We start from the raw sequence: 18,425 nt of genomic DNA, 5'->3' as shown, positions 1-18,425 counted from the left end.
TACAGTGTATAGGGGAGCATCATACAGTGTATAGGGGAGCATCATACAGTGTATAGGGGAGCATCATACTGTGTATAGGAGAGCATCATACAGTGTATAGGGGAGCATCATACAGTGTATAGGGGGGCATCATACTGTGTATAGGGGAGCATCATACTGTGTATAGGGGAGCATCATACAGTGTATAGGGGAGCATCATACAGTGTATAGGGGAGCATCATACTGTGTATAGGAGAGCATCATACAGTGTATAGGGGAGCATCATACAGTGTATAGGGGGGCATCATACTGTGTATAGGGGAGCATCATACTGTGTATAGGGGAGCATCATACAGTGTATAGGGGGGCATCATACTGTGTATAGGGGAGCATCATACTGTGTATAGGGGAGCATCATACAGTGTATAGGGGAGCATCATACTGTGTATAGGAGAGCATCATACAGTGTATAGGGGAGCATCATACAGTGTATAGGGGGGCATCATACTGTGTATAGGGGAGCATCATACTGTGTATAGGGGAGCATCATACAGTGTATAGGGGAGCATCATACTGTGTATAGGGGAGCATCATACAGTGTATAGGAGAGCATCATACAGTGTATAGGGGAGCATCATACAGTGTATAGGGGAGCATCATACAGTGTATATGGGAGCATCATACAGTGTATAGGGGAGCATCATACTGTGTATAGGGGAGCATCATACAGTGTATAGGGGAGCATCATACTGTGCATAGGGGAGCATCATACTGTGTATAGGGGAGCATCATACTGTGTATAGGGGAGCATCATACTGTGTATAGGGGAGCATCATACAGTGTATAGGGGAGCATCATACTGTGTATAGGGGAGCATCATACTGTGTATAGGGGAGCATCATACTGTGTATAAGGGAGCATCATACTGTGTATAGGGGAGCATCATACTGTGTATAGGGGAGCATCATACTGTGTATAGGGGAGCATCACACAGTGTATAGGGGGCATCATACTGTGTATAGGGGAGCATCATACAGTGTATAGGGGAGCATCATACTGTGTATAGGGGAGCATCATACTGTGTATAGGGGAGCATCATACAGTGTATAGGGGAGCATCATACAGTGTATAGGGGAGCATCATACAGTGTATAGGGGAGCATCATACTGTGTATAGGGGAGCATCATACTGTGTATAGGGAAGCATCATACTGTGTATAGGGGAGCATCATACAGTGTATAGGGGAGCATCATACAGTGTATAGGGGAGCATCATACAGTGTATAGGGGAGCATCATACTGTGTATAGGGGAGCATCATACAGTGTATAGGGGAGCATCATACAGTGTATAGGGGAGCATCATACTGTGTATAGGGGAGCATCATACTGTGTATAGGGGAGCATCATACTGTGTATAGGGGAGCAACATGCAGTGTATAGGGGAGCATCATACTGTGTATAGGGGAGCATCATACAGTGTATAGGGGAGCATCATACTGTGTATAGGGGAGCATCATACTGTGTATAGGGGAGCATCATACTGTGTATAAGAGCATCATACAGTGTATAGGGGAGCATCATACAGTGTATAGGGGAGCATCATACTGTGTATAGGGGAGCATCATACTGTGTATAGGGGAGCATCATACTGTGTATAGGGGAGCATCATACTGTGTATAAGAGCATCATACAGTGTATAGGGGAGCATCATACTGTGTATAGGGGAGCATCATACTGTGTATAGGGAAGCATCATACTGTGTATAGGGGAGCATCATACAGTGTATAGGGGAGCATCATACAGTGTATAGGGGAGCATCATACAGTGTATAGGGGAGCATCATACAGTGTATAGGGGAGCATCATACAGTGTATAGGGGAGCATCATACAGTGTATAGGGGAGCATCATACTGTGTATAGGGGAGCATCATACTGTGTATAGGGGAGCATCATACTGTGTATAGGGGAGCAACATGCAGTGTATAGGGGAGCATCATACTGTGTATAGGGGAGCATCATACTGTGTATAGGGGAGCATCATACAGTGTATAGGGGAGCATCATACTGTGTACAGGGGAGCATCATACTGTGTATAGGGGAGCATCATACAGTGTATAGGGGAGCATCATACAGTGTATAGGGGAGCATCATACAGTGTATAGGAGAGCTGTACAGGGGGAGACTCATGACATTATTAAATGTAAAGTGGGCACTTATTGTTATAGGGAACTCAGGTAACGCTGACTGTCAAAGGGGCACAGATGGCGCTCTTACTTTCTAGGAGACAAAATATGGGCACTGTTTTTGAGAGTTGCTTTAGAAATTAGAGGGCACAGAGAGCCACACAGCAGGTACAGTTAAAGGGACACATACAGCAGCAGCGGCTCAGCATTGGGGTATCAGCAGGGTAAGGAGTTTGTGCAGGTAGGGAGTAGTCCCATTGGTGACAGTGCTGAAAACATGAGACATGAAATGAATCTTTGTTGTAATCTCTGCAGACGAGTCCTGGCTGGAAGAAGTTGTCATGTTGGTCTGGGCCAGATGGAAAAGTGAACGATTCCATCAGAAAGAACGTCAGCTGTAAGTCACCATCTGTAGCTGTGCTGTGATCTCTTATACGGTATGTTGTGTAGGACGGGTATCTACCACTCACTATATGGCGGTAATATCAATATTGGTCTTTATTTAGAAATTATATTCAGCAACAGCGCGGTCCTCTGCTGAGGTTCTCCTCCACTATTACTGTGCGTCACCGAGCTGTAATCAAGGTTACCTGGTTGGGGGCTCACTCAGAAGTTTCGCCCCCCTTAACCAAAACCCTAGCTACGCCTCTACTCATTGATCTACTATGCTATAAATTCTCCACAATATGATAAAAAAATTGAAGTATATGTTACAGTGGGGGGAGGATTTGGGGTTTGAACAGTCAATTGATGAATGGTATCGTAGCTGTGACACCCTATCAAGAGGTAGTCACCAGACTTCCCTTGTGGAGACCTCCTTAAAACTATTGCACAGAGTCTATTATGTACAGGAAAAAATTCACAGCATTTTTCCTAAAATCTCGGGAGACTGTTTTGGGGGCTGTGGAATATCTGGTGACATGAGACATATTTGGTGGTCTTGTATGGTGGTTTCTGGGCTTTGGGAGAAGGTGAAGCGTCTGATAGCACAGATGTATGGTGGACCGGTTGATCTGGAACCTTCTACCCTTTTACTGGGAACCAGGCCTTCCCGGCTTCCAGAAAGCTTTCAGAAGCTAGTAAACTACTTATGTATGGCCACTAAATCCACATTGCGGCAAAGTGGAAGTCGCCCTCACTGTCAATATCTATGGTGAAAGAGAAGATGAACGACATTATGTTATTCTCATTTGTGGCCCCAGCGTTTCTTGTAGAATAAATCCCTTTCTCACACAATCCTGTAGTAATGACTTTGTTCTCACGTTTTGTAGGAGGGTTCGTCTGACTCCATCTTATGTTATCAGTATAAGTGCGAGAGATGAGAGACCGACGACCGCAGTTTTACCGTGTGTGTCCGGCGTCAGTTCTACAGTGTGAGAGATGCGGGGTCTGTGACCGAATCTGGGGGTATACGGGTGTATACAGCGTACACGGAGGGGTCTGTGAACGAAGCTTGGGGTATACAGATGTATAAAGCATACACAGAGGAGTCTGTGACCGAAGCTGGGGGTATACGGGTGTATACAGCATACACAGAGGGGTCTGTGACCAAAGCTGGGGTTATACGGGTGTATACAGCATACACAGGGGTCTGCGAACGAAGCTTGGGGTATACAGATGTATAAAGCATACACAGAGGAGTCTGTGACCGAAGCTGGGGGTATACGGGTGTATACAGTGTACACAGAGGGGTCTGTGACCGAAGCTGGGGGTATACGGGTGTATACAGCATACACAGGGGACTGTTACCGAAGCTGGGGATATACGGGTGTATACAGCGTACACAGAGGTGTCCACACAAACACGGCTCCGCTCCGTACACCTCGTACACACTCGGCTCCGCTCCGTACACCTCGTACACACTCGGCTCCGCTCCGTACACCTCATACACACACGGCTCCGCTCCGTACACCTTGTACACACTCGGCTCCGCTCCGTACACCTCATACACACACGGCTCCGCTCCGTACACCTCATACACACACGGCTCCGCTCCGTACACCTCGTACACACACGGCTCCGCTCCGTACACCTTGTACACACTCGGCTCCGCTCCGTACACCTCATACACACACGGCTCCGCTCCGTACACCTCGTACACACACGGCTCCGCTCCGTACACCTTGTACACACTCGGCTCCGCTCCGTACACCTTGTACACACTCGGCTCCGCTCCGTACACCTCGTACACACGCGGCTCCGCTCCGTACACCTCGTACACACTCGGCTCCGCTCCGTACACCTCGTACACACGCGGCTCTGCTCCGTACACCTCGTACACACACGGCTCCGCTCCGTACACCTCGTACACACGCAGCTCCGCTCCGTACACCTCGTACACACGCAGCTCCGCTCCGTACACCTCGTACACACACGGTTCCGCTCCGTACACCTTGTACACACGCAGCTCCGCTCCGTACACCTCGTACACACACGAGCCTGCTCTGTACATCCTGTACACTCACAGCTCTGCTACATCCACCCTGTAAACTCCTGGCCGCACACATAAACTTCCCCTCATCCAGCACCATGACAACCAGCACAGCAGAGTCCTGCACACACTGAGGCCCCTGATCATGTGACCCCTGACTCCTCACCTCCTGTGACCTCATCACAGGTCCTGTGCGCACAGAGCAGCTGTAGAAATCTCCGGCCTCGGGGGTCTCACCAGACTTTGCTCTTTTCTTGCAGGGGCCGCAGTGGATTTCATCCTGGATCCATAGAGCTGAATAGAGGAGCGATGTTCCTTCACTCTGATGGGAATTGATGGTGACGTTGAGTCTATGAGGAACGTGTTCAGCTGCCGACTCCGAGGAGGAAACTGCTTGTTGTCTGTGGCCTAAATATATAGGTTTTATTAGTAGATGTCAGGGGAGAAAACTAAACCCTGTAAGATAATAAATCTCCTCATATGTTTCCCTTATTATCTCCAGTAATTGTATTATTACACAGGATTCTTATGATGTTACATCGGATCATCTTCTTCTCATTCGGGTCTCTACAATATCGGATCCTCTCAGTGAAGATCTTCTACAGAAGAGAATTTTCCTGATTTACCCATCAAGGATGGATATGGACAGAGACAAGATGGCGGAGAGGATGTTACACCTCACCCTAGAGATCCTCTTCCGTCTCACTGGAGAGGTGAGAGATTCTGATGACGTCACATTACATCATTCTTATCTATGGGAATAACAGATGGACAGAACTGGAGAGGTGAGGACTCTGGAAATGTCTGGAGTGAGATTTATTAATGTGTCTCTCCATAACCAGGATTACACAGTGGTGAAGAAGACCTCTAGTGATCGCTGTCAGGACCCTGTGTCTGAGGGATGGGGAAGACCCCTGAGCCCAATCACGGGGCCTCCACCTCACCCCCTGATCCATGAGGACATCAATGACCAGAAGATCCTAGACCTCATCTACAAGATGATGGAGCTGCTGACTGGAGAGGTGACACTGCTGGGAATGCTGGGACATTATACAGTAACACTATGAAGGGATCGGGGGATGACAGTATCATTGTATGTGTCAGGTTCCTATAAGGTGTCAGGATGTCGCTGTCTATTTCTCCATGGAGGAGTGGGAGTATTTAGAAGGACACAGAGATCTGTACAAGAACGTCATAATGGAGGTTCCCCAGCCCCTCACATCACCAGGTAATAGACAGGACTAAATACACACGGCCTATAATTATCTGTATGTAGAGAATGAATTCAGTCCCTGTATGTGTTTCCTCCAGATCTATCCAGTAAGAGGACAACACCAGAGAGATGTCCCCGTCCTCTTCTTCCACAGGACTGTAACCAAGAAGATCCCAGAGCTCCTCAGGATCATCAGGTAGATGGAGAGAAGGTGTCAGGAGATCTCCCCTATGATGTGTAGACGGCTGTGAAGGTCTTGTGCTCAGTCTTGTTTTATCCTCCAGTATTATATGTTTTATACTTGTGTAATGAGAGCGGTGGAGATGGCAGGATTAGAGCTGATCATAGATGGGACTTCTCCATCTGTCTGTGACTTACAATATTTGTTTCAGGGTGAAGATCTGACCCATATTAATCCTACAGAGACATATGTGAGGGGTGATGAGTGGTGTAAAGAGGAGATTCCCACATATGACTACCCAGGTGAGTAGTGACCACTGAATGCAGAGAAGCCACAGATTCCTCTCAGTCACCGGCTGTGGCTGCTTTATCGGTGGTGTAGTCCGGCCGTATTACCATGATCACCATTTTGCCTCTAGACCACAACATTCTCCTCCACCCAAAACTGTGCAAATGACTTTGGGCAGTGAAAGCCCTTTTCTATAGAACTTACAACCAATTACATTGTTTTTGATCCTAAGGAATTCAGGATACTGCACAATCTCTCCTGAAATGGGGAGCAATATTATTTTCCATAGTGGATCCATAGTAGCTCCAATGCTCCACCATAAATGAGGGCAACTCTGGTTTACTGTTGTGTAATCTGTATTTGTAGTTTTCAGTTAATGAGATTCTCGTGCTCTGGGGCGGGGCTGTGGGTGGGGCTGTGGGCGGGGCTTTATGTGGTGCTCTGATTACATATTCATCTGTATTGGCTTATGACAGGTCGCTGACCCCTCACTGACCTGCCCCCCATTATTACATAATGCATATAATAGCATTGATATTATTGTTGATAATGCCTATAATATTGTAGCTATTGTGAGGCTTAGAAAAAAATTACATCCAGCACAATGTCACCGGCGATGGCGGCGCCTGCGCAGTAGCCTCTATATCAACTGTATCAATTTTTTTTGTTAGGAAGTTATAAGGGTTAAAAGTTAAACAGCGATTTCTCATTTTTACAACAAAATTTACAAAACCATTTTTTAGGGACCACCTCACATTTGAAGTGAGTTTGGGGGGTCAATATGACAGAAAATACCCGAAAGTGACACCATTGTAAAAACTGCACCCCTCAAGGAGCTCAAAACCACATTCAAGAAGTTTATTAACCCTTCAGGTGCTTTACAGGAATGATTGGAATGTGGAAGGAAAAAATAAACATTTACTTTTCTTTCACACAAATTTTCCTTTAGACCTAAGTTTTTTTTACTTTCGCAAGAGTAACAGGAGAAAATGGACGATACATTTTGTTTTGCAATTTCTCCTGAGCATGCCGATACCCCATATGTGGGGGAAATCTACTGTTTGGGCGCACGGCAGGGCTCGGAATGGAAGGAGCGCCATTTCACTTTTTGAATGTAAAATATGCTGGAATAATTAGCGGTTGCCATGTCGCGTTTGGAGAGCCCCTGATGTGCATAACCAGCGGAGACCACCAACAACTGACACCAATTTGGAAACTAGACCCCCCCCAAGGAAATGTGTGGTGAGCAGTTTGAACCCCCAAGTACTTTGTAGAAGTTAATTACGTAGAGCCGTGAAAATAAAAAATCATATTTTTTCAACAAAAAATGATCTTTTCACCCTCCATTTTTTTTCCAAAGGGTAACAGGAAAAATTAGACCCCAAAATTAGTTGTGTAATTTGTCCTGAGTATGCTGACACCCCATATGTGGGGGGTAAACTACTGTTTGGGCGCATGTCAGAGCTCCGAAGGGAAGGAGCGCCATATTGGAGAGCAGATTTTGCTGGAATTGTTTCTGGGTGACATGTCACATTGTCAGAGCCCCTGAGGTGCCAGAACAGCATAAGCCCCCAAAAGTGACTGCATTTTACCAAATACTTCCCTGAATGAATTCTTCTAGTGGTGCAGTGAGCATACTGACACCACAGCTGTTCCATAGAAAATTATACCATTGGGCAGTGAAGAAAAAATAATTGCTGTATTTTTCGGACTATAAGATGCACCCCAAATCTTCAAAAGGAAAATAGGGGAAAAAAATGTGCAAAATGGGGGGTCCGTCTTACAGTCCGAATTCAGCTTACTAGGGGGGATCAGCACAGGTGCAAGAGTGGTCACAGACATTGTTCGGTGGTCCAGGCTGGTGCGGTGGCCTCCGGAAAATCCCATCCCAGGCTGAGGCGGCAGGGGTGCTCTGTGCTGGGGTGGTGGCAGCGCTCTGTGTTGGGGTGGGGGTAGTGCTCTGTGCTGGGGTGGCGGCAGCGCTCTGTGCTGGGGCCACGGCAGCGCTCTGTGCTGGGGCTGTGGTGCTCTGTGCTGTCTGGGGGGCTCTACCGCTGTTTTGTCAAAGCCGGAGGCCACTGCAGCTCTATTGTTGCGATGCGGTGGCCTCCGGGAAACTGGCAGATGGGGGCGGTGTATGCTCAGATTAACAGGGGCGGACCTACCGCCCGTGCAGACCGTGCATTGCACGGGGGCCCCGGGGGAGAGGGGGCCCCTCCAGCACCGCATGGCTAGTTATGTCAAAATTCAAATTAGCCATGTGTAGTGCAATGAGGAGAGCAGCGAGCGCTGCGGGAGGCAAAGGGGCCCCTGTGAGGCAGGGGAGCCCGCGTGCCCCCAGCACCGACTCCACCCCCCTGATCCCCACATTGAAGGAGGCAATGATGGAGCCTGGAGGAGAGAGCGTCAGCTGACGCTCCCTCTCCCATCATTCCCCACTCTGCCTCTGACTCAGCGGGGGCGCGATGACGTCATCGTGCTCTCACTGTGTACCATGCAGAGCAAGAGAGGAGACAGGAGCCAGGAGCAACGCAGGCACGAGGAGAAGGGGAGGAGGGTGTTGTTTTTTGTTTTTTTTTATTAAATCAGTGTTAGTACTGGACTGTGGGGCCATATACCATGCTGGGCTGTATTATACCATGCTGGGGGGGCTATATACCATGCTGGGGGGGCTATATACCATGCTGGGCTGTATTATACCATGCTGGGGGGGCTATATACCATGCTGGGCTGTATCATACCATGCTGGGGGGGGCTATATACCATGCTGGGCTGTATTATACCATGCTTAGGGGGCTATATACCATGCTGGGCTGTATCAAACCATGCTGGGGGGGCTATATACCATGCTGGGCTGTATTATACCATGCTGGGGGGGCTATATACCATGCTGGGCTGTATTATACCATGCTGAGGGGGCTATATACCATGCTGGGCTGTATTATACCATGCTGGGGGGGCTACATATCATGCTGGGCTGTATTATACCATGCTGGGGGGGCTACATACCATGCTGAGCTGTATTATACCATGCTGGGGGGGGCTATATACCATGTTGGGCTGTATTATACCATGCTGAGGGGGCTGTATACCATGCTGGGCTGTATTATACCATGCTGGGGGGCTACATATCATGCTGGGCTGTATTATACCATGCTGGGGGGGCTACATACCATGCTGAGCTGTATTATACCATGCTGGGGGGGCTATATACCATGCTCGGGGGGCTATATACCATGCTGGTCTGTATTATACCATGCTGGGGGGGCTACATACCATGCTGGGCTGTATCATACCATGCTGGGTGGCTATATACCATGCTGGGGGTGCTATATACCATGCTGGGCTGTATTATACCATGCTGGGGGGGCTATATACCATGCTGGGCTGTATTATACCATGCTGGGCTGTATTATACCATTCTGGAGGGGCTATATACCATGCTGGGCTGTATTATACCATGGTGGTCTGTAATGTACTGTAAGAATGTTTCTAGAAACTTCTAGAAGTCTCTCCTTTGCTTATCAGGACATTGCAGCCTGCCGTGTAGCTGCAAACCCCCCCTTCTCTTCCCACACACACACACCAGTGTCTTCATGTGCACAGCCTGTAAAACCTGAAACCGTCCATTTCCTGTGAGCTAGGAATGTTAATTAGCTAAGTGAAAAGATGGTCCTTTGTTTAAAACCAGAGGCTGCTTACAGGTATAGGAAATATTAAAAGACGCCTAGCTCGCACTCCGCTCATGACAGAGATATAATAGTCATATTTCCTTGATCTGAGTGGACCCGGCTTCGCTACGGTGCCTCATGCGTAGTTCTCGGACCTCCAAAACCTGAAATATGGATTGCTCCCAAATAGAGGGTCTTAGTTATGGCATGCTTGGTGTTTTCGGATTCTATTCGGTAAATCACAAACAATGATGCCATATATGTGTTTGTGCGGGCTTCCCTCGCTAAGATATGATCCTCATAAGTTTTGTAGCCAAATCATAACTTGAAGAGAGGAAGGTGGGACCTTCCCAGACCGCCCATTTCGTGAGGTCATAGACCCAAAAGGATAAGGGATTCCCTCCCCAAAACTCAGGCAGAGCAGCTTAAGTCCTCGTGCCAGAGAGACGTGCCGATGAGCGGCGACGTTTGGTTAAGTGCCCCTCCCCCCAGCCGCATGGGATGCCTAACGCCAACTGACCACATGTGAGTGTACTTTCTTCTTTCATCCATTTTGTTTTATACTTGTCTATTGTACATATTTTGTGTCTCAACTTTATAGCAACTTTTATCTGTATAACCACTGACCACATTTTGGGAATAAATCGTAAAATTATCAGTTTGTCTCCATGCTCTAAGAAACGAACTATACGCCTTCTTTAGATAATCGCTACTAATTTAAGGGGTTTGCCACGGACCCTCTTAATTTAAGACTGTGAATTAAGTAAACTGTGGATGGTGGCAGCGCGATGTGTGCGATTGATTAGGCTAGTTGGCAGTCCAGAAGGGTCTTATATTGCAGAAGGGGGGCTGTGGCCACAGCACTGATAATTCCCTCACTGCAGTAGACTAATTGCCCGTGCACAACAAGCAGCCCGTCCGGCGACTAATTAACCTAGGTGCAGTTCCCTGACTGACCTGAGGGTAAGGGGGGCGCCGGAGAGCTGCGAGTTCCAAAGTGGAACTGAGAAAGTGGGATATACATAAATCCCCGCAGTTCTTGGAAGGTTTTTAGTAGTGGTGGGGCATCCAAAATACCCCCCTGCAATAAATTGTTAGAGCGAGATTAGCTTGCTGGGTATTTTTGTCACATGGTGCCAGTGGTGGGATAACTAAGATAAGCCCCCACTGTGCCTGTGATAGCCGTGTGCCGGCAGTGTGTCGCGTCCCTCCGTCCGCTGATACACCCATGTCAGTGGTGGGATTGTGACATAGTGGTGACACAGGGTCCGCTGACCGTCATGTTTTGGTGGCAGCGGGACCACCGTTTGTCACAATTTGGTGGCAGCGGTGGACTGTTCATCACGTATTGGTGAACAGCGGTGGGCTGTTCGTCACATGGTCTATATACCATGGTGGGCTGTATACCATGGTGGGCTGGGCTATATACCATGTGGTGCTGGGCTATATACTATGCGGCTGTGTTATATACCATGGGGGTACATTTTACATTATATTCTATAAGGGGAGGCTGTGTTATATAATATGGGGGCTACATTATATTCTATGGGGAGGTGGGCTGTATTATATTCTATTTGGGGCTACATTATTTTCTATAGGGGGCCTGTATTATATTTATTATATTCTGTGGGGGCTGCATTATATGATATGAGGAGGACTACATTGTATTCTATGGAGGGGCTACATTATGCTATATAAGGGGCTGCATTATATCCTATGAGGGGGTTGCCATATATTCTATGGAGGGGCTGCATTATACTATATGGGGGGGGCTGCATTATATTCTATGGGGGGTTACATTATGTTCTATACAGATATTATATCCAGCCCTGCATAGCCTCAATATTAGATAACAACAAATAACTTTGTTGCCCTATGAAGGGTTGGGGGGGCCCGAAAAATTTATTGCACAGGGACCCACTACAGTCTGTGTCCGCCCCTGCAGATTCAGATCTTGGCAACGATATCTCGGGACGAGATCTGAATCTGAACATGCGCCGCCCACAGCGGCCATTCCATTTTTCCAGAGACCACCGCATCGCAGCAATGGAACTGCAAGGGTCTCCGGGCTTTGACAAAATGCCAGCGGAGCCTTCCACGCAGCACAGAGCGCCGCCGCAGCATTTGCAAGTATTTTCCGACTATAAGACGCACCCCCTTTTCCCCAAAAAATTTTTGGGGAAAAAGTGCGTCTTATCGTCTGAAAAATATGGTACATTTCTACCCAGATTTTACATTGGAAAATAGATAGATGGGTAAATGGTCACTACACCCATAGATGAATTCGCAGAGGGGTGTCATTTCCAATTCCCAGAGGGGTGTCATTTCCTTTTTCGGAAATGACACCCCTCTGGGAATTCATCTATGGATATAGTGACCATTTTCATTACATGGATGATTTCCAGATACACGTAGTGGAAATTTTAGAGCAAAAATTGCAAAAATGTCATTGTGGTGCCCAATATATTGTGCCCAGCTCGTGTCTCTGGAGACCTTCCCCCACCTACCCCCGGAAATTGTTAAGTCAGCTCTACTCAAATGTGTCTGTCACTAAATAAACCAAATGCTTGAATGTCAAAACGGTTCAAAAACGTGATTCTGTGTGGAAGATTGTAAAGCCGTCATGGAGGCATAAGGCTGGCAATGATGGGCATTGTGGGTAATAATAGCGGTATCATGCCTCATTCCTCTCTAGGAACATACACGACATCTTCTCTGGGGGTTCTTTCTTGTTTCAGTTACTGGGATGAGTGCAATAAAATGTCGCTCAGTGAGTCTTCTCACATCTTCAGATTCTACAGGATTGGCAGGGACAAAATTTTCAAAAACAAGATTTTCAGTGACCTTTTCCTGATAATCAAGGAAAGTATCTGCATTTCCGGCTTTTTTGTATAACACAAAAGAATTATATGTGGCCACCTGAAACAAATACATGACTAACTTTTTATACCAGATCTATGATTTTCTTGATACCTGGTATGGCTGTAGAACCTGATCTTCAAGGTCCACACCCCATATATTTGTTGTAGTCAATGACAGACACAGGTTTTGGAGTAGTGGATCCCTGTTGGTCTGCAGTGGCCCTTGTGGCATCTGTGTGGATCGAGCTCAGGATAAAAATATCATTTTTATCCTTATACTTAAGGGCAAGCAGCTCTCCATTGTGTAAAGACCCTGACTGCCCCTTTGGGAACCTTTTGCTGACCAATGATTGTGGAAACCCCTGACGGTTTTTGTGAATGGTCCCATAAGCCCCTATGTTATGTTCAGCCAGACTTTTAAATAGAGGTATGCTGGTGTAGTAGTTGTCAACATACAGATTGTAGCCTTATTGTAAAAAAAGGCTCAGAACGATTTTCCCGATGTCCCCAGATAAGTAGGGCCTCCTGGTGGGTTTAGTTGGCTGTCTTTCCCCTCATAAATGCGAAAAGCTGATGTGTATCTGGTTGAACTCTCGCACATTTTATAGAGCTTTATTCCGAACCTTGCCCTCTTAGAAGGAATAAATGGCTTGAGGTGCAGTCTTCCTTTGAATTTTACAAGGGACTCATCAATGGAAATGTTTTCTGTTGGGGTGTAAAGCTTTAAGAACTTTTCTGTCAAGTCTTCGATGATGGGTCTGATTTTGAATAGTCTGTCATGTTCTGGGGCATTTCTGGGCAGGCACTGACTAGTGTCGTTAAAGTGCCAAAATCTCATGAGCATTTCATAACAGGTCCTAGGAAGAATGGCAGAAAACATAGGGGTGGCTTGAACAGGGCGGTTGGACCAATAGGACCGAATGCTCATTTCTTTAACAAGCCCCATAGTGAATGTAAGTCCTAAAAATGTTTTTATTTCTAGGACATTAGTTGGTTCCATAAATGTGACCTAGCATAATAGGATCGTGGATTCTGGCTGATGAATTGGGACACATATAAATTTGTAGGACAATATGCTCTAGCAAGCTATCTGTCAGAAACAAATTTAAAAAAATAATTGGTCCAAAATGTTCCACCTCCACATTTATACCAGGAATGGCATTACAATGAGGGATGAATGGAGTAGCCGAATCCGAAGCCTCCCATCTGGGAAATGCTACAGCAAGAGGCAAAGCCCCTTGGACATTGGTGTGCGCCAATTCCCGAGCACTAGGGACAGCGCTAGTACTGGGCATTGTTCCCTGAGTTGGAGACATTTCTCCAGAAGCGCTATTTGTCCTTCTTGTTGTACTGGTCCTTGTGTGTGAGGATGGACCAGAATCACTGCTCATTTCTGAGCTATCACTGTCGCTGCTACTAAAGCCCTCGAAATCCACATCACCATCTGACACTGCACTTTCTTCACTGTCAGAGCATAAAAGTGCATAAGCCTCCTCTGCACTATAATACTGACGGGCCATTTTATTCATTATTTTTTTTCCGGAAATAGAAAACTCAGACGTGACCAAATTATTGGGGAGACAATTGAGAAAAGCCTAATTCTTTACCCTATCCCTAACTTTAGAATAAACCCTAACTTTAGCCTAACACTAATCCTAACTATAGCATTAACTGTAATCTGCCTTATCTGTTTTTCCATTGACAGATGATGGACCTGAGTGGGGACTTGTTTTTGTGAGATGAGAATTGGTATTATTTTCGCCTACATAACATTGATTGGTTTCTTTTTATTCGATATTTGGGAGGCAGAATGAACAAACAGTTGAGCACCGCACACTACTGGTTCATCCAACAAGGTTTTCTATGAGACTGTGAACTGTCATTGTCTTGGTAAATAATTAACCCCTTTCTGACATCAGACATACTATCCCGTCCATGGGACCCGGGCCCCTATGCCCATGGACGGGATAGTACGTCTAGCGCGATCAGCGGCGCTCACGTGGTGAGCGCCGCTGATCGCGGCCGGGTGTCAGCTGATTATCACAGCTGACATCCGGCACAATGCACAATGTGTCAGGGGTGGTGACAGACTGCCCCCGACACGTTAACCCCTTGCACACTGCGATCAAACACGATCGCGGTGTACAGGGGGTTAAAGGGAAGCATCGGCAGGGAGGGGGCTCCCTCCGTGCTTCCCTGAGCCCCCCACAGCAGCGCAATGTGCAGCGCTGCTGCGGGAGGCTCCTTTCCTGCAGGTCCCCGAATCCAAGATGGCGACGGGGACCTTCGGGGGCCTGCAGGAAGCTGGCTTCCTCAGTGCCTGCAAAGCGCAGGCAAGGAGGAAGCCTGCAGCACTGGCTGTGACAGATCGCTGATCTGTCACAGTGATCTGTGATGTGACAGATCAGCAATCTGTCACATGACAGTAATGTCCCCCCTGGGACAATGTAATAAAGTTAAAAAAAAAAAAATGTAAAAATAATTTAAAACAAATCGCTAAATAAATTAAAAAAAATATATATATTCCCTAATAAATTCATTTTTTGGAAATAAAAAAAACAAAACAATAAAAGTACACATATTAGGTATCGCCGCGTCCGTAAAAACCCGCCCTATAAAACTGTCCCATTAATTAACCCCTTTAGCGAACCCCTTAAAAAATAAAAATAAAAAACGAAGCAAAAAATAATGATTTGTTATCATACTGCCGAACAAAAAGTGTAATAACGCGCGATCAAAAAGACGCATATAAATATCCATGGTACCGCTGAAAACGTCATCTTGTCCCGCAAAAAACGAGCTGCCACACAGCATCATCAGCGAAAAAATAAAAAAGTTATAGCTCGCAGAATAAAGCGATGCAAAAATAATTATTTTTTATATAAAATAGTTTTCATTGCATAAAAGCGCCAAAACATAAAAAAAACCTAAATGAGGTATCGCTGTAACCGTACCGACCCGAAGAATAAAACCGCTTTATCAATTTTATCGCACGCGGAACGGTGTAAACGCACCCCCCAAAAGAAATTCATGAAACGCTGGTTTTTGTTCATTCTGCGTCCCAAAAATCGGAATAAAAAGCGATCAAAAAATGTCACGTGCCCGAAAATGGTACCAATAAAAACGTCAACTCGTCCCGCAAAAAATAAGACCTCACATGACTCGGTGGGTGAAAATATGGAAAAATTATAGCTCTCAATATGTGGTGATGCAAAAACTATTTTTACAATAAAAAGCGTCTTTTAGCGTGCGACAGCTGCCAAACATAAAAACCACCATAAATAGTAAATCAAACCCCCCGTTATCACCCCCTTAGTTAGGGAAAAATAATAAAATAAAAAAAATGTATTTATTTCCATTTTCCCATTAGGGCTAGGGTTAGGGCTGAGATTAGCGTTAGGGGTGTGTTGGGGTTGGAGTTCGAATTGGGGGTTTCCACTATTTGCGCACATCAGGGGCTCTCCAAACGCAACATGGCGTCTGATCTCAATTCCAGCCAATTCTGCGTTGAAAAAGTCAAATGGTGCTCCTTCCCTTCTGAGCCCCGACGTGTGCCAATACAGTAGTTTTCTCCCACATATGGGGTATGAGCGTACTCAGGACAAATTGGACAACAACTGTTGGGGTCCAATTTCTCCTGGTACCCTTGGGAAAATAAAAAAATTGGGGACTAAATGATCATGTTTGTGGAAAAAAATGATTTTTTTATTTCCACGCCCGGGCGTTATAAACTTCAGTGAAGCACTTGGGGGTTCAAAGTGCTCACCACACATCTAGATAAGTTCCGTGGGGGGGTCTAGTTTCCAAAATGGGGTCACTTGTGGGGAGTTTCAATAGTTTAGGTAGATCAGGGGTTCTCCAAAAGCACATGACACCCGCAGACCAATCCATCAAAGTCTGCATTCCAAAACGTCACTACTTCTCTTCCGAGCCCCGACGTGTGCCCATACAGTAGTTTTCTCCCACATATGGGGTATCAGTGTACTCAGGACAAATTGGACAACAACTTTTGGGGTCCAATTTCTCCTGTTACCCTTGGGAAAATAAAAAAATTGGTGACTAAACGATCATGTTTGTTGAAAAAATAAGATTTTTTTATTTTCACGCCCGGTCGTTATAAACTTCTGTGAAGCACTGGGGGGTTCAAAGTGCTCACCACACATCTAGATAAGTTCCTTAGGGGGTCTAGTTTCCAAAATGGGGTCACTTGTGGGGGGTTTCCACTCTTTAGGTACATCAGGGGCTCTCCAAAAGCAACATGACACCCGCAGACCATTCCATCAAAGTCTGCATTCCAAAACGTCACTCCTTCCCTTCCGAGCCCCGACGTGTGCCCATACAGTAGTTTTCTCCCACATATGGGGTATCAGCGTACTCAGGACAAATTGGACAACAACTTTTGGGGTTCAATTTGTCCTGGTACCCTTGGGAAAATAAAAAAATTGGTGACTAAACGATCATGTTTGTTGAAAAAATACGATTTTTTTATTTTCACGCCCGGGCGTTACAAACTTCTGTGAAGCCCATGGGGGTTCAAAGTTCTCACCACACATCTAGATAAGTTCCTTAGGGGGTCTAGTTTCCAAAATGGTGTCATTTGTGGGGGGTTTCCACTGTTTTGGTACATCAGGGGTTTTCCAATCGCGACATGGTGTCCGATCTCAATTCCACCCAAAAAAGTCAAATGGCGCTGCTTCCCTTCTGAGCTCTGCCATGCGCCCAAATAGTCGTTTACACCCACATATGGGGTATCAGCGCACTCAGGACAAATTGTACAATAACTTTTAGGGTCCTGTTACCCTTGGGAAAATAAAAATTGGGGGTGAAAAAACCTTTTTTTGGAAAAAATATGATTTTTTAATTGTACCGCTGTACGTTATAAACTTCTGTGAAGCCCTTGTGGGTTCAAAGTTCTCACCACATATCTAAATAAGTTCCGTGGGGGGTCTAGTTTCCAAAATGGGGTCACTTGTAGGGGGTTTCCACTGTTTAGGTACATCAGGGACTCTCCAAACGTGACATGGCGTCCAATCTGAATTCCAGCCAATTTTGCATTGAAAAAGTCAAACGGCGCTCCTTCCCTTCTGAGCTCTGCCATCGGCCGAAACAGTGGTTCCCCCCACATATCAGGTATCAGCGTACTCAGGACAAATTGCACAATAACTTTTGCAGTCCAATTTCTCCTGTTACACTTGGTAAAATAAGAAAAATTGAACCTGAAGTATTTTTTTTGTGAAAAAAAGTTAAATGTTCATTTTTTTTTTAAATATTCAAAAAATTCCTGTGATGCACCTGAAGGGTTAATAAACTTCTTGAATGTGGTTTTGAGCACCTTAAGGGGTGCAGATTTTAGAATGGCGTCACTTTTGGGTATTTTCTATCATATAGACCCCTCAAAGTGGCTTCAAATGTGATGTGGTCCGTAAAAATGAAATGGTGTTGCAAAAATGAGAAATCGCTGGTCAACTTTTAACCCTTATAACTTCGTAACAAAAAAAAATTTTGGTTCCAAAATTGTGCTGATGTAAAGTAAACATGTGGGAAATGTTACTTATTAAGTTTCTTGTGTGCCATATCGCTGTGATTTCAGGGCATAAAAATTCAAATTTGGAAAATTG

The 18,425-nt window shown here is 45.9% G+C and overlaps 1 protein-coding gene across 1 annotated transcript in view; it reads left to right on the top strand.

Annotated features, from left to right (window-relative positions):
• The window catches only part of LOC141073942 (uncharacterized), a 202,581-nt gene that overhangs the window by 157,992 nt on the left and 26,164 nt on the right, over nucleotides 1–18,425 (top strand). Inside the window, 1 exon segment of the mRNA XM_073561473.1 lies at nucleotides 6,199–6,289. Within this exon segment, the coding sequence (XP_073417574.1) occupies nucleotides 6,199–6,289 (91 nt within the window).

The sequence above is a fragment of the Dendrobates tinctorius genome, unplaced genomic scaffold, assembly GCF_039654945.1.
Source record: "Dendrobates tinctorius isolate UK_male_01 unplaced genomic scaffold, ASM3965494v1 ptg000320l, whole genome shotgun sequence".
NCBI classification, from domain to species: Eukaryota; Metazoa; Chordata; class Amphibia; order Anura; family Dendrobatidae; genus Dendrobates; species Dendrobates tinctorius.
Note: the sequence above shows the minus strand (reverse complement) of the source record. Positions and strands in the feature narration are given on the sequence as shown.